General features: G+C 38.5%; 1 protein-coding gene across 1 annotated transcript in view; it reads left to right on the top strand.

Annotated features, from left to right (window-relative positions):
- Positions 1-18,126, top strand: part of LOC150089002 (uncharacterized) — a 56,761-nt gene that overhangs the window by 5,131 nt on the left and 33,504 nt on the right. The window contains exon 3 of the mRNA XM_090370376.1: positions 12,214-12,555. Within this exon, the coding sequence (XP_090226502.1) occupies positions 12,214-12,555 (342 nt within the window). The remainder of the gene's footprint in view (positions 1-12,213; positions 12,556-18,126) is intronic.

The raw sequence follows: 18,126 nt of genomic DNA on the forward strand, positions 1-18,126 counted from the left end.
AGAGACAAAATTAAGTTTCGTCTATTGTAATCCCAAGTAATTTAGTTTCAGAGACAAGTGGAATCCTGTTATTATTAATCTTCACTAGGGGGGGGGGGGTCGTTGAGGGTTTAAATGTGATCCAACGATCATCATCATTTTAGTCTTAGATGAACTTATTGTCAATTTGTATTATCCACTATCCATTGAAATAAATTATGTAGAACATCATTGGCATTACTTTCGATAGCAGATCTAGATGAAACATGAATTAAGATAGTAAGATCGTCAGCATAGGCGATAATTTTAGTACTACTAAAACAACGGGAAATCCAATCCTGTAACACTGTATTCCATATAAGAGGCCCAAGATAGACCCCCCTGGGGAAACACCCTCGTGAAAATTCTCTAGACACCTCCTGAAATTTATACTTCACTAAAATATGACGCTTACTGAAATAGCTCGTGAACAGGTGGTATAGTTGCTGAAAACATCCAGCTGATCCTAACCGTTCCAGAGCACTTTGCCACCATAGAGAGTCAAAAGCGCCCTCGAAATCAACAAAGGTAGCTAACGTGTACTTTGATGTTGAACTCTCAATGCTGCGAACAAATTTTCACAGGACTTTCCTACGCGGAACCCATATCGGTTAGACACCATATTTTTCGACTGAAGAAGATCATTAACACGCAGAGCCATTAGACGCTATAGCAACTTCCCAAGATTTGGCAAAAGTGCAATAGGCCTATAAGATCTAGGATTTAATGCCGGTTTATCTGGTTTTTTAATCAGTTTTAAAAGCGCAATTTTCCACATATCAGGAAAGAGACCTTCTTGGAGACATTTATTGAAAAGCAAAAGCAGCAATTTTGACGCATTTGAAAAATCGCAAAATAAATATTTTCAACAAGGTCTATCCCTGGACATTTCTTAACATTAATCTTTTCAGCAACAGAGATTAACTCATCAATGGTAAATTATTATGTCTAGATATTGGTGGTATAAAGCGAATTTTCAACTCGAATATTTGAATGTACAACAGAATCAGTAGTTAGATAATCCACCGGGAATAGCCTGTCAATAATAACATTAACTGTATTCATCCAATCAGTAGTCCCCAGGAAATCTTCCTTCACAGTGCCGTATACATCTAAAGATTGAATCTTATTACGAGCTATCTTATAAATAAAACAGCAAAGATTACCTGCACTGTGAACAGACTCCTTCCATGTTTCCCGCTTACGTGTGGCAATAGCCTTGACGTAATGTTGTTTGAGTGAAATATATTGAGAGTAAAAATAAGCTACTTCATCAGAAGCCGAGTGGCCATGGGCAGGAGTGCGGTAGCACACGCTCCTTGAGTAGACCGGGGTTCAAGCCCCTGGCTGCTAAATACGGTCGATCTGCCAACCGGCGCTGGACCAGAGTGGCAGATTATGGTCCATTTCCCTCAACATGAATCGTTGAGGAGGCTTCCATCCTGCAGTGGGTTGATAATGGCTGCAGTTTACCAGTTTTACTTCATCAGAATGCCAATCCCTACATCGACGCTGATATTGTAGGTGGAAAACTGACATTTCGATCTTTATTCCGTAAAACAGTGTTTCTTAAAGTGAGGTTTTCGAACCCGTAGGTGTCAGAGGGCTGACTGAGGTCCGCGAGTACTGTGTTTTATTTAAAAAAATAACTTAACAAAATGGTCAACTAGTGAAGACGCTGTTGGTATTAAGAGGGTTTAAACAAATTCAGCAAGCTTTAATTAATTTATCTACCTGTGAAAGTAAAAAATCTATTTCTCCGATTAAAGTTCGAAACCAGCCATAAAAATTTACGAATACGAAACTGCATTATTAACACTGGACAGAATATTATAAATGTTAAATGGAAGAAGCAGTTCTCTCCAGGACTCTAAAATAGATATATAAAACCATTGAATGAATTTATTTTAGATATAAGAAATGATTTTGAAACTATAGAAAATGAAGCAAAATTTTTAACGGAAGAAACAAAATCCAAAGATAAAAAAAAGTGAATTGTATGATGACGCAACTTATCATGAAGTTTCTTTATGTGGAAAAGAAATAGCAGAGGTATATGATGCAAGAAAGCAAGCTTAAATAGCATCAGCCATAAAAAAAAAAAAAAAAAAAACCTTTTCCCACATCCATTTGCTCTAAAAGTTTGTCCAGTTGTTCCTTGAATTTAATTAAGCTAACTAACTCCCACAACGACAAATGGAAGTTTGTTCTAGCAATCAACCACTCGCTGGTTAAAGGCAAATTTCCGCATATCTATTCTACAACTGTCTTTCCTCATTTTGAAGTTATGCCACCTCAGGTTTGTAATCTGAGCAAGAAGTAGAATCCCAATAGCATTGAGCCTGCCAGGAGCGGATTAAGGTCGTTTGAGGCCCCGGGCGTAGAAGAAAATATTGGGCCCCTTAAAAAAAAAAGAGAGACAGGGAAAATAAAAATACATGTTAACCATTTTTTTAAAATAAATAAATATTATGTACTATTAATGTTTTATTTCCAATAAAATTTGAATATAATAATAGCATAATAATAATCACAAAGTTTTGAACTAATAGTTGAACTATTATGTTCATAGTGGCATTAGGTTCAGGCGCCACCGGTGGTTTCCCACATCTACACCATATATAACTCTGTGATGAAATGCAGAACTACTGCACAGCCAGAAAAAAAGTGTAATGTCTGGTTAATGTGGTATTGTGCTTTGTTCTGTTGTTGTCTGGCTGCTTGGCCGCGAGTCCCCTACTGGGACTCCAAGTTGCCCGCCACAACCACTGGGAGGTGAGCCAGGCTGCCCATTATACTCTGGCTGCCTCTGCCAAGGTTGCCTGAGCTTCCTGACAGAAGCCATAAAAAAATAATAATAAAATAAATAAAAATAAATAAAATTAAAAAATAATAAATAAAAAAATGAAGAGTGAAAAAAAATAAAAAGATAAGAGAGCATATGGGGGGGGGGTAAGAGAGGAAGAAGAGGTCAAATGTTGTTGTTGTTTGGTTTTTAGGAGCATTAGCAATTAAGGCCATATTGCTCCGGGGATATGCGGTGGTCATTCCCTGACCTTTCCGCATCCTCCGTATTTGGTGGTGACGGAGGTAAAATGTGGGGAACAGTAGTTGGAGTGGACCAAAGAGGGAAGGCAGTCTACTCTAAGGAAGAGGATGGAGAAGGGAGTTGAAAATTACAGGAGCAGGTGCTCCTGTGAGTATCCTGCACCCAGGGTAAATTGCATTATCCTATCCCAGTAGGGGATCGCAGGGGTTGCACGTTATTCTGTTCTGCCCTGAGTTCCGCAAGTCTTGCTCTTCTACAATTGAAAACAGCCTGGGCGTAGCGTGTTAAGGCTACGTATGTGGCCTCTTCTTGAAGTAAAGTTGACTCCTGATTGCGGGAGTTTCCTTGAATCTCTGTGAGAAATTGAAGTCTGGCTATGTTCAACTAATTTGTTGGGGTTTTGCGTATAAAGTTGGGGTTTTGCGTGGGCCCTTCAGAAGTCGGGGCCCAGGGCGCTCGCCCGGTGCGCCCGCCGTTAAATCCGCCTCTGGAGCCTGCTCAACCCATTCAAGGCCTTATAAACACCTCAGTCAGATCACCTTGCAGGTGCCTGGTCTCTAGATGCTGCAATCTTAAGCCTTTCTTGGTAAGAGGATCCCTTCGTTCACCCTCACCAATCTTGTTGCCCTTCTCCGTACTCGTTTTAGCAACCCTCCATCCTTCCTAAAATGAGGCCTCCAGACCTGTACGCAGTACTCAAGGTGCGGCCTGACCATTGCCTTATACAAAGGGATAATCACATCCTTATCCCTATCAGCAAAATTCTTGTATATCATTGACTCCATGACCTGCTTTAGCAGCTTGTCTGCATTGCTCAGAAAACTTCCTATTTGACTGCACAATTACCCCTACAACAACTTTTTAATTCTCTACCACCCTGGGTGTAGTACCGCACAGTTCGTGCATTTCTCTGGGGGTTACTTCTACCCATATGCAGTACTTTGCATTTGTCAATGTTAAATTTCAGTTGCCACTTATGCGCCCAGCTTTTCTAGGTCCTGTTGCAGTATCAGCAATAGTTTTTGCTAATACTGTAAGTGTTTTGTGATTAACTTATTGCTGAAATTAATCATCGAACAGAAGTATATTGTGAAATACTAAAAATAATTAATATATTTTTTTAAAAATGAAAATGAATTTAATGGGAATACTGAAAAATTAATACACGCTTACAAAAATGACAATGCCGATAATTTAAAGATAATTATACAGTTTTTAATATTTTCTATGGAGGAAAATATTTTAAATATGGAAGGTGTATAATATTATACATACCTCCGTGTCACAATGGATAAAGTAGAATACAGATTAGTGATTCGCGTCTTCTTTTTTTGCAAGGGAAAACAACCTTTTAAGTAAGTTTTTTTTTTTTTTTATTTAAAACTTTTTTTTTTTTTTTGCTTCAAGATTTTTTTTTCCACGAAAATCCGATTTCGTGAAGAATTTCTCAAAGAGCTTCTTTTTAAAAGTAAAATTTATTTTATCTTTCAGAACTGAAATTGATTTAGGTATCGTTGGAACTATTTTCACATTATGCAAATGTACTGGACAGTTTGCCTTAACCTCTCGATGGAATTTATACACAAGAATATACGCCACGACTTGTTTTAGTTCACATTTTCGGAGATTTAAAACTGGGATTCCTGTTGTCTTTCCCTTTGCTCCTAATTTTTTTAGTGATTGTTTCCAAACACCTCTTAGTGACACTTTCACTTTTTGTTGCTTGTTTGATTAGTATACTTGGAACTCTATTTAGTGCTTCCTTGTCAAAAGAATTAACGACATTAATGTGTTTACCTTGACTATTTAAACTCTCCTTTTTGCATTCTTTGATGTAATTGAACGAACTATAACCCATTGGAGACCACCAAACACACACCGAATGAGGGGTTCCTCTTTTTCGTAATTAATATTTGTAACACAATAGAAATCTTTTTACAAAAATTTCTAATAAACATTATTCTTGTAGTAATAACAATAGACAGAACTTTGATACTACAATATTAAGTTCTTTATATTTCGACATGACCATGTAGGGCAGAGATTTGTTAGCTGTTTTGTCATATAATCATTAACTGTATTTGGCAATCACGTGGACTCGAACCATAGTGAGCTCAAACGATTGTACTACTGCACCCTTGCGTACGTCTGGCCTTTTATGCAGGGTGTCCGTAAGCAGTTTCATTCAGGAACCCACCCGTTGAGAGAGAACCAAGGAGTCCGGACAGGCATGATAATTTTATAAACATAATTTCTTGTGATTTTTGGAAACATCAAAATGAAATGCATTTTCTGGCTAAGCATCCCTTCAAAGTATCTGTCCTTCGGACAATCGTCGGATAGCCAGCTTAGCTGTCAACTAAAATTTTGGGATCTCCCTAAGATCGCGGACTGGGCCAGGTGAACCCATGCGGACAAACTGCTCTGGCTGGCCCACAACATCAGACACACAGGGTGTAGAGGTTGCCTGATCCGATTTATGGCATTGCGTAACCCATTCGTAATAGTAGGCACTACAGAAAACTAGTGGCACCGCTATATCTACACAAACGTGTCGCTTCTTTTACATGATGCTAGACGGGGGCGAGATGACCAGCTCAAGGTATACCATTACTGCCACACCCCACGCACTGTCGCCGAGAATGGCGCAGATTTCGAAGTCAATGGATGCAATAATGGCTATCCGTGCTGTTCAGCGTATCTGTTCTGTTTAAGATGGATGAACAGGTATGTATCCACCAAGTATTACTGTCTAACGTTATACGAACTACTAAGCCACCAGGAAGCAGTCAACACCTGGGCAGAGATGGGTGAACAAAGAGAATAAAGTGTTCATTGTCTAACGGCCCTAGGGGTTTCCTCCATCTCCGCGTTGTGTACTCTGTTTGGGTGTCACAGTACTCTGTGAAGGCCAGAGGTTTCAAAAAGTTTGAATGCATGTTAATGTTGCGTAGTGTCGTGCTATGTTGTTCCTCTGATCATTTAGCCGTTGCCTATCTTTAGCCACGGGGAGGCGGGTCAGGCAGTAGAGGGATCGCAGTGGTACTCTGGCAGGTCCTGCTGCCTAGTTTCCGAAGATTACGGGCAAGGACCTATGGTTAAAACAAAAAAGTTAGTGAGTGGGATTTAGAGATTGAGGGAGGGGAGGGAGTAGTTTAGAGTAAGGAAACCAAAGGGCAAATGTTACCATATTACAATGGTGGTTTACTCCATAAGATGAAAAAGTGGGGAGTAAAGTGTTTCAATACACTGTACTGCAATGACCTGCCAATGCGCTGATTTCCTTGGTGATGTCAAGTCCAGGTAAATAATTTGTCTAGTTTCATTTATGTTGTCAATTGAGGATATATCAATTCTGGCGGGATGCCTTTTTGTTGCTCAGTAGTTTATCTAATTCTTTGGTGTTTTAAGGTTTTGCATTATCGGGTATTTTGTCGTGCGCATCCGATGGAGTCCCAAGGGTTGGATTCGTTTATCTCCTTGAGTAACTAAGGGTTGGTCGTCGCGTCAGGTGGTTTCATCATCGCGTCATCTTGGTCGGCATCACTGCATTGGAGGGCAATTTGAGTTCTTCTCCCAAATAAGTCTTGTGCGAATTTACTAAATGCTTTGTACTCTTCCTCCATTTACACTATGTTCCCGATTCCGGGAGAGGTAAATGATTTTAGTCATCAGTATGTAATGAAAGTCTTCGTACTGTTCACATTCATACATCATGTGCTGGCGCCTCCGTAGGCAGGAGCAGCAGTGCGTAGCACACGCTTCTTGATTAGACCGGGGTTTGAGCCCGTGACCACCAAATACGGAGGCTGCGGAAAAGTCAGGGAATGACCACCGCATATCCCCGGAGCAATATGGCCTTAGTTGTAAATGCTCCTAAAAACCAAATAACAACAACAACAACATACATCATGTGCTGCCAAGTTTCAAACAGTTGTTTACCCATGTGAACCAGTGACCTGCAAAAACAGGCACGGCTTTGAGAAGCAGTGCCTCACCAGAGTGGCTCGTCTTTTTCCGTAGGGGACGTAAACTCCAATTACAGGAATATCTTCCCCTCCCCTCGACGTTCTTGTCTAATGTAACAATGTCGTGGTGGTATCATCTATGGTAGACGTACACCACTTATCCATATTTCAGGCCGTATGTGGACTGATTGTTCAGCCTGCCATCAGATATTTCAATCAAATTGTGCTGCCTGTAACGCTATTGCAAGAAGATAACGTTCATCCGCATACTTCATAACAGCAGACAGGCTTTGTGTTATGAAGATATCGCTGTGGCGCGCTATTCGTCTGAATTTCGGTACCTTATGGGTCGCCAACTCAGTTGAATTTCACTGTTGACCAGTGTTCTTCTGCATTAGTTACATTTTCCTTAGTTTGAAACCATTCATATCCAAATTTTTAAGGATTTAATTGGTTTGTGCCTTTTGGTATGTTGTTGGGTTTTAGACGCATCAGCAACTGACGCCAGATTGCTTTGTATATATTATGTCTGTAAATTGTGGAATGACTGCTCTGACCGTTCGTATTTACTGGACAAACTCGATTTCTAGGATTAAAAAAAAAAAAAAAAAAACCCATGCTACCCTCGCCTGAGACCAACTAACTCGGCCACGTTATGAAAAAGGCCCATAAGAATTCCTCTCGTCATTGACAGGATTCGAACTCGAGTCTTTTCTATCCAGGGTGAGGAGGACTTTGATTATAGAAACTGTGCTACCACGAGGACTGCCTTTTTGGTATTTGATGGAACTCGTAACTGGGGGTGCCTAGTTACCTACTGCTGAAGGTAAACTTTTATCGAAGCAAGAATATATCCATGAATGAAGCAAGAGTGAGACAACTGATGTTTCAAAATATGAATTGTTGGATGTTGATTTATGGTATAATTAATTTTGGCATTATAGCTATGTCCACAAATGATGCTTCCGCAGTACTTTTACTTCAGTAATAACCCTTCAGTGAAACTATAAACCCCCCCCCCCCCACCGGAGAATTTCGAATGGACCCACGTGATCTAAAGCAATCATGAAAGCCAACCTAACTCTTCGGAATCCCCCCCACTGTAGCAAAATCAATGTCCTAAAAACAGTGTACGAATCCCATCTCCTAAATTTGGAAAGGCATCATCCCTTTGCTTCAGTCAAAAAACAACTGTTTCCAAATGTGGCCCAAAAATTTTGAATTAAAAAGAATACTGCAAGAATAAATGGCACTGTGAAAGGCAGTAAAAATTAAAGTCCCAAAAAATATATTTATATCCGAGATTAAAATGGAAGGTTTGGATGCCCACTAGTGTTGGACCAACCGGCCGCATTGTTCCAGCTTTCGCATGTCCCAGTAAGGTGACCCATAGGCACTTGCCTGCTCTGCCCATTTTTAAATCTGCCCCTGGCTACAGTGCAACCAACTCAGATAGTGGCATCTTACAAGAAGGTAACAGAAATCCGGAAACTACAAGACCTTGGTAATGCTGGAATTATTATTACTTTCATTAAAACTCACGCTTTTTCAAAGGTGGTGCCGAATATTTCTGGTTGGGTTGTGTACAGTTTCTTTACTTTTAATTTAGCAGTTATTTTTTTTTAATTAAAAAAAAAAAAACCTGATATAAATATTTATAATCCCACATTATAAGGTGCCCAAGCTTTGCATTCGAGCGAATCTGATAACTTTACAGAATTAGCATCTTATTCCTCTTTCGAAGCAGCTGGTTTTGATCTTTAACTCCTGTTCGGCTCTTTTTTTTAAGTTTTCAGAATACGTTTACTTCTGTTGATCTTCAGTAGTCCAGCAGGCACTGCATCTTGCATGAATTAAAGCTTTGCCATTTTTAATCTATCAAGGTACGGCCTTTGATTTAGTTCAACAGACACCGATGCAGCTGCAGTTTATAAGCATGACAGAGCGCATAAATTATTGAATTCATAATTAATAATCAAAAGGTCAGCCAAGTCAAGAGCTGACTTTCGACATCGTTTCTTCACTTATCTGTGATTCATGAAGAGTACGGTGTGACCTTATTTTCGCTACTTTGAATGATGACCTTCGCTGTTCGCACGTACTGAACTTATACGATCATGTCACTGTAGCTACTCAAACTTGATTTAAATGTGACTTTGAATTAATGGTATATTTGCGACATCTTACACCAACATGCTCCAAAGTGGAAAAAATGAAACCACTGATTTCTGGCTTCTCAATATTAGATGAAGTATCTACATCCTTCATCTAAACTATAAATTGTGCATCTTGTATTAGGTAAACAAGACTACGAAAACAAAGGTTTCTGAGGTTGCCAGCTGGCTCTCTTCGTAAAATGCCCAAGGACATTTTATGCATGCGCAAGGACAACTTTTGTTGTCCTTGCGCATGCATTTTGGCTACTTCATGAACAGGTAAGAGCTACACATGCATAATGACAACAAAGTAACTATGCTACTTGCACAATATAATATTATAAAAAATAGCTATTGCCAGCGACCAAACGATGACTCAAAATGCATGGTGGACACAAAGTTAAAAAAAAGCAAATGTTTTTAAGTAAACATCTCGAACTAATAAAAGAAAGCAAAATAACCTTTTTTTTTTTTTACTTTTGCAAGGCTTCAATTTACAAGCCGACTGTTTCATAGGATCTATTCTGTTTCTTCCACCAAAATGTTCTTTTAATGCAGAACTTTCTGGTGAATATGTAGGGACGATTCATCCAATCGAAAGATCACCTGGTCCAACGCCCCCCCCCCCACGGTTTCAAGTCCGTCTCTCTTTCTTCCTCCCAAGTAACGAATTCCCCTATTCAAACTTCTTCAATCTATTCAGAACTAAACTGAATGTTAGGCTAACTAGTTTTAAATAATCTTAATCATTAAAACGGCAACTATCACTCATTATTTTTTAAGCCAAATAATGAGATGCATATGACAGTGATTAACAGTATACCAAGCCAATGAATGAACGATCACTGTATTTTATGTGTCTAAGTTTTGGAAGTGCGCTGCCAGTTTAACAATTTTTTTTTTTTTTCGTCGAGAATAATTTCAGTTAACGGTAACCCCGGTTTTCAGTCTTAAATTTTATCAAACTAATTTTTTTTTTTAACAAGGGACTCGCGAAAGGATCCCCGAACGCCCTACAGTACACCCCTGCTTAGTTCCCCCCCCCCCTTTTTTTAAGACTACCGTCGGTAGTCTAAAAAATAAAAAAAGAAAACCGACGGGGGAGATCCTTACCAAGATTGGCTACTTATAGTTTCAATTGAAGATTACGTTAGAAATTCCTTCCTTAAGGAAGGAATTTCTTAACTTAACTCGTACTCGAGACCGACTAATTTGGCTACATTTTGAAAAAACTCCAGTGGACTTTTTTTCCTTGTACAGTTGAGAGGATTTAAACCCGAGGTGCGGGAGGTGATATACCAACGGTACTACTGGCAAGGGCATATATGAGGGAAGGTTAAAGTTTATAGCCTCTCATTGAGGAAATGCTGGGAAGTTGTGAAAACCCACTTATTTTTCAACGTAGTTCCCCCCCCCCCTCCTTCCCTTCAGTCAATACTTTCTGGCACGATCAACTAGCTTTCGTAAACAGCTCAAATTAAATTCAGAAAATTGACTCAAACCAGTTTACTGTATCCATTGCGGCATTATCATGTCGAATTTGTCCTTTCAAGTCTTTCTTGAGATTTGGAAATAGAAAATAGTCCAACGGAGCCAAATTCGATGAGTAGGGCGGATTCTATAATAGCTCGAACCCACCATCACGCAATGTTGCCCGAATCAAAAACGCTTTGGGCGCCGGTGCATTGTCTAGATGCAAGATGACTCTTTTGGCAAATTTCCCGAGGCCCTTAAACTTCAATTCCTCTCGAAAATGTCTCAATAGGTTAGAATAATACTCGGCATTGAAGTAGCACCTCGTTACAGGAAATCAACCATAATCACTCCCGCATCCTAGAAGACGAATGCTATAACTTTTCCAGCTGACTTTGGGGGAGAGAAGAGGGATGTTTCGATTGTTCTTTTGTTTTGGTATCGAAATCGTGCGCCCACGTTTCGTCCATAGTGACCCTAATAATGAGCTTCATTAACTTTAAAATGCTGCACAATCTCATGACAACACCTCTTTTACGCTTCTGATCTGCCTTCAGACTCAGTGCTTTTAGTGACCCACCTTGAAGAAACCTTATTTTCTAAAGCATTAGAAAACGATACTGTGGGCTTTACTCATGGGAGATGTTGAATATTGTCTCAATGTGCTTCAATGTTATTCTGTGATCTTGCATGATCACGTCATGAATGGCGTCTACATTTGCAAGGTGTCGAAACAGTAACAAGCCTCCCACTGCGGGATGCATTTTCAACATTATTTGTCCACGCTTAAATCAATGAGACCCAGTTTTTGACCGTGGCTTATGAAGGACAAGATTCCGATTCTCCTAATGTTTTCTGCATGTCTTCATGAATTTATTTCCGCGATATTCCTTTTAAATTAAGGTACTCAATAACTGCACGGTGCTTCATTTTAACAGTCGCCATCTTCATTTACCCTTCACACTTCAACGCCCTCTGTAAAGCAGACGAATATAGTTACAAACCTGAAATTTTCTGTGAGCACAGCCTGGCAATATTGTCTTTCACGAAAACCTTTGCGATCTACCTTGGGATAAAAACTTTTCAAACACCGCCCCCCATGTAAGGTACACAACCAACACCGATTACGCTTATTACAATAACACCAGGGTCAGAAGCATCATTGCAACAGTGCAGGTTCACAATGACTACCTTCGCTCGGGTTGCATCTGGTGCCAATATGCGATATAGGTTTAACGTTGCCAACAGAATAGCTGAATAAACACTGGTAGCTAAAATAAAAAAGGCAACATTGAACATTCAAATAGCCGCGTCTGTAAGTGGAAATAGTTATGTCCAGCACAAATGCGAGCAACGAGTTTCCGGAGGGAAAAACAGGACATTCCATTAACGTGTATGAAAATTAATGTAAATCTTTGCCAGATCTCATGTCAGTAAGTTATGCTTAAAAATGAATGCACTGGGGAAGGGGGTTGAATTTTTTTTTTTTTTTTTACTCAACTGTAATAGTGCTTCAAATAATAATGATGTGAATATTCTAATTTGACAGTGGAAGCTCGCCTGGTACCCGTGAATCCTGTAAATTCAAATGGAGCTTTGGAACTAAGAGTACCATTTGCCCAAGACTTCCGTCGGGTTTGCTATAATTCCGAATCCTCTTCGCAGTTTCGGCATCAAATAATTTCGCTTGCCCACGTGGCTTGTCGTGAAATGGGTTTCATGACTTATTCTTCCTACTTTGGAATCTTGTCTCAAGCTTCAAGTTTGCGTTATCAAAGTGTCCAAGGGATGTTTTCGTGTTTAGGTCACGAGCAGCGACTACAACAGTGCAACTGGAATCATCAACAAAATTATACGAAGTGCGACAGATCCTTAGGAATTAAATGCAGCGGTGAGTATTGCTTATATTATTTCATGCATTAATTGGACAAAAATCGAAATGCCTAACAAATGTTCGAAAATTTTTAAGGCATTACAACAACTACAGTTTTAATATGGTTATTTGAATGAATGGATGAAAGAACACGGTTTATATTATTAATTCTAAACCACTTTTATTTATTAAGTTTATAATATCCAACTAGGATTAAACATCAGTGTAGATAAACTTCTATGTATATGTATAGAAATTTCGTTTTTGCGTTAACTGTGTTTTTCTGAAAGCGCTTTCAGAATCACATGACAAGGTTCATTTTTCAATGGGCCCGACTGTTAGCAAGCCACTTGAAACATTACTACTTCCCTCAAGAAAATCAGAATGAAACTGATGACCTTTTTCATGGCCTGGTTCTGATTCTTCAACACCCACCCAACCTTTAAGTAAATCGGCAAATTCCGACAGCTTACCCCTATTCCCTCATCGATATCATTTAGAAATATAAGAAACAAGATATATTTTCGATAATTCTTTGTAAGCGAGCTGTGTGATTAGTCTAGCGATTTAAAACAGAAATAATTTTGGAGAAAAAGCTCCACACAAAAAAATATTAGCCCTATCGTACATGAATTGGCAAAAGCCCTACTTCTGTTTATAGCCTAAAGTTTGCTACAAAATGGACCTATTTCATGGGGTGATTTGCTTCACAATAGGTTGTCTGGGTCCTGCTATGTTTAATCCATTTCACTCCCTATATGCCCATTTCGGTGCTTATTGTCACCTCATCGGTGGGTAACCAATGATGTTCCCATATTTCGGGAATATTTCATCAATGGATTGTCATTCTACTCTAATTGTGTTACTTATGATGAGGTGCCAATAAGCATAGAAAAGGCCTGATGGATGACACGTTAACCCCAGGGCTCACATCTGGTGAGTATGGGCTTGGCACACCCAGGCTCCTGAGCTGGACATCATCATTCTTCTCTTCCTTGGTGAATCCCTTTTCTCTCGCTCTCTCGGGGTAGTTCAGAATTTTTTTTTTTTTTTTTTTTTGGCTGGTGCAGCATAAGCCTCAGGCTTCCTTGCACATATGGCTAATAATAATAATAACTAGGAATATATGTATTTCTCTTCAGGTAGCAATTGGCTTTTATTTTCAGTGCAGGATGAAAAACTCGAGGTGATTCGCTTTGCAGCATGAGGTTTTGTAGCACTTTAGTTTGCTCTTTGTTGGATTAACAACTTGACTATTTAGTCGATTGAAAATGACGTTATCAGCGAATTGGATTATAGTGAAATTATAGATGCCACGATACACAAATGAGACTGGCTAATTTTTATCAATTTAATTACACGAGTTATTTTATTTTTTATTTACGTTAATAATAAAAGAACTAAGGTTCCCATCTCCAAGACGTAATAAAAAAAAAATAAAAAAACTTAATTTTAATTTAACAAAGGCTTTTGTAGCCTTTTTCTGTACAGATGCACCAATTATTGAGAATACCACATCGAAAAATTAACCAACGTTAAGCGCAGTATATAGTCGAAGTCAATATGCTAGTGAAAATATTATGGGTACCAACCTGTTGGAATGTTTATGCACAGCAGTGCCTAGAATTTAGTGAGAATGTTCCAACTACAAGAAAATAGGAGTCTTATGTCGCAAGACAGCTTGCTTTTTGGCACATGGCCATGGATCCCCCAAATTGCAGAAGATGAAAAGAGTTGTGCAGTCTAGCAGATGGTTACAATCGACCAAATGACAGCGCAGTACAACAGCAATGCGCGAAGTAGAATACGGAATACACAATGCATCGGATCGCAGCAGATTATCCTACCGGGTTCTATTCTGTCAGCTGAAAACAAGCAAACATGCGCAGGGCCTGGGCATAAGAATTAATGTTGGGCTGTCTACCCCTCTTTTCGTAGACTGACAGAAGCACGCTCTTTGTTTGGATTTGGGGTTAATTTAAATCGGGCTCTAGTGCATTACAACCCCCAACCAGAGAGCATGTATGGCGACAGCAGCAGCACGAATCAGTGAACTCAGTCCTGTGAACATTGCCAATTTTTCGTTGTAGTTTCTGCTCTCAATTCCATCCGCTACATTCCAGTCCACCATTTCTTTAAGGTCCCATATGTGGTCGAGGTTCCTTTTTCTCTCGATATCATTTAAAAATATAAGAAACAATACAGTATATATTTGCCAGATGCGCCTGTGGGATACCTTCCCTACCTTGGGCCTTCACATTTTCTTCTGTTACTCCGAATCTCACAAGTACTTTTCCCCTTCCACCTTACTAAAGGTCTCCCCCATCCTCTTGAGGATCTCTCTCTCTCTCTCTCGCGCGCGCGCGCGATGGTAAGCTGTCCACCACTTCGTGTCAGAGACTGGAATTAACTAGCAGTTCTCCCGGTGACTGATGGATCAACATCTGAAGGATACGTCCTACTTAAACATTGTTACATACCAAGTGCATCCCTTAGTTTATACATCTGGCAACAGTTACTTCCAGCAGGATAATGGTTATGTCACGGATACAGGTCCGGCCTTAAGGTAAAGCGATCTGTCTTGAAACAGCGTTTCATTTGATTAAAAAAAAAAAAAAAAAAAAAAAAAAGCCAACTTGACGGACGGAAATTCGACCACGAAACTGCCATAAAATAGTAAGAGAAAGGTGAAGAGAAATAGCTGATCAGAACTCGAACTGAACGCAGTTTCGGTTAACAAACAGTTAACCGAAACTGCGTTCCCTCAAATTGTGAGGCTGCTTTGATTTGAGGAAACTGCGTTCCCTCAAATTGGATCCCTCAAATTGTAAGGCGGAGTCTGAACGGTTAGTTTTGCCAAGGATTCAGAAATATTAACGGTAACTACGCCATACTTCATTGCCGGATTTCAACCCAGCTCAACGTCTATGGGCTGAACTGGAACGTGCAATCTGAGGCAATTGCGGAAGGCAATTGAGTCTGCATGTGCTGGCATTCCTGTGGAAAAAATGCATGGCAGCACTTTATTTAGTCCACGGAATAATGGTGGTTGTTCTGATAGCTAAAGGAAATACTTGTTAGATCCGCGTACCTAATGAAGTGGCCACTCGATCTATGTCAAAATTAGATGGCATTAGTTATTTGCATATAACGTTATTCTCTGTAGTTCAGTTTAATAAAAATCTAGTACTGGCTTTTCAGAACTAGGGGACTCTTCATTGTTCCCAACTTCCAGTATAAGCGGTCACAATAGCTCTGAAACTAGATCCACGTGCCTCCATTATTTCCATTCCTGTTCACAATGATCTTTCATTCGGAATAATTCTTCACGATTTATTTGTAGATAAATCTTAATGGTTATTTACGAATAAATGAACCACTGAGGTTATATTGCAACATACGTTAGAAACGTGGTCTCCGATTTCTGTGTATTCTACAGAAATTAGTCGAGTCCTGTTACCCCGTAAGAATCTAAAAAAATTATGAATATAAATCTAAAATAAAGTTTATGCACTTCTTATCGAGATATAAAAAAAATCCAAATTTTTATTCTTTATATTTTTATATTTATATAACCCCCCTTATCTCCTATCGAAGTTCTTCCTTTTTTATTGTATCCTAACGCATTTTTTTTTTTTTTTTTTTTTTTTTTTGTATACTTGTCTATCCATCTCCCCTCTAATGCAGTCTCATAGTTGTGACGGGAGACCCAAAAATCCATGTTTTAATTTTGTACAGAACGTGGTCCGCTTCCTCGTGGTAGGGATGGGGGCCAGTCAGCAGATTTCCAGGCGACTTTGTTTGGTGGCTATTAAAGAAGGATAGTTTTAGGATGAATGCGCGGAAATGTGTTTTCAGCCAGAGGGTAGTTTAAATAAATTTAAGAAAGAATTAGACAAATTATTAGAGGTTCATATGAAGTGGTTAGTGCTTCTTTAGTGCTGGCATCAAGCGCCGATTCTAATGCTGCATTTACATCCTCTCTCTTTCTGCATTCTATATTAAAATAATAGTTTCATTTTAAGTTGACACAAATAAAATACTATCTTAACCAGCTTACACCCGTTTCATATAATACTCCGACATACAAAAAATAGTTTAATGGTATTAAATTTCATTTAACATTTCAAATTTGGAAAGAAAAATGTATAGATATTACACGTTTCTATTTTTCACTTTTTTATTTTATATCCGTCCTTATGTAATTTTTATTACATAAGGACGGATATAAATATCTTTATATCCATCCTTATTACATAAGGATGGATATAAAATAAATTTATAATAATTATAAATAAAAGTAATTACGTCACTCCTGTAATTGATGACTTGCTCTTTGACCTTGATAAAAATAACACACAGATCAAAACTAAGCGGGATTTTGCATTTATTTAGTACCGGTCATATACAGTCAGAGAAGTTTGAGACAGGGAGATACAGAAATTTCATAGTATTTAGTAGTCAAAATATCTTGAATGACGGTAACTCAAAGGGCCTGTACTTCGGTATCGTCTCGCTTTTTCCACACTGCTACCGCGGCCGACCTTACATATAATTTAACATTAATATTCTTTAGTTTAATTTTAGATTTTGTTTATACTCCGAAACGGCCAGAGGAGTTCCCAATATAAGAATACAAGAAACAACACCGTATTTAGCAGTCATGGGCTTGAATCTCGGTCAATCAGGGCACGTGTACTTATGCACTTCTCGCGTGACCACTCGGCTATGGCGACTTTCTGCACTATCCAAACACTGCTAGAAAATAAGTTGAAGGGGCAAGCATTTGTTTAATTTTGGCGTCTTAACTTTCAGAAATGGCTTTGCCAGGCGCCAATATCCTTAAATAATTTACTAGCTGTATCGTTCTGTCGGTAATAAACTATTGATTCTGTACCTGAAGCTAACCTCTGGGTCTATAAAAAAAAAAAAAAAAAAAAATCCACTTAATGTACTATATATATATATTTCACTCTTAAACTTTGCACCACGATTGTAGCACTGACTGACAACTGTCAAATTAATTTTAAGCTGGTTGAACACTGTAGTATGTACTTGTCTGTGAAGTATATACAAAAATACAAAAAATAGTTTTATAAAATGATTTCTACTTTCATATATACTTGTATCTATATTAAACTGTAATATTACCTGTTTTTCTGCAGGAATGACTTCTTGGCGCAGGATGGACGAAATTAAAGCATTTAAAATAATACATTAATTTAAAGATTGACCAACGTAGAAATGAAGTGAAAATTTAAATAGATATTTAAACCTATACGTGATTCTTAACGCAAATATTGATTTTTCCATTATCTAAAAGCACATACATATTAAAAATGGACACATTCAAAACCAACAGATTTTTAAAATTAACTGGTATTTGAATAGAGGGCGCACACGATTACAATTTTTCTAAATATGAAATAATTTGCAAATATTTTGATTTGGTCGAAATTCCATGTGTCGAAAATAATTACTGACCTTTCCTTGTATTACGTTAAATTATTACATTTAACTTAATACAGTAATTATGTTAAATAACACTACGTTAAATTGGGCACGCGCGGGTAATTGAAAATCTAGAAA

The sequence above is a fragment of the Mastigoproctus giganteus genome, chromosome 3 (assembly GCF_048544385.1).
Source record: "Mastigoproctus giganteus isolate SK-2022 chromosome 3, ASM4854438v1, whole genome shotgun sequence".
In the NCBI taxonomy this organism is placed as follows: Eukaryota; Metazoa; Arthropoda; class Arachnida; order Uropygi; family Thelyphonidae; genus Mastigoproctus; species Mastigoproctus giganteus.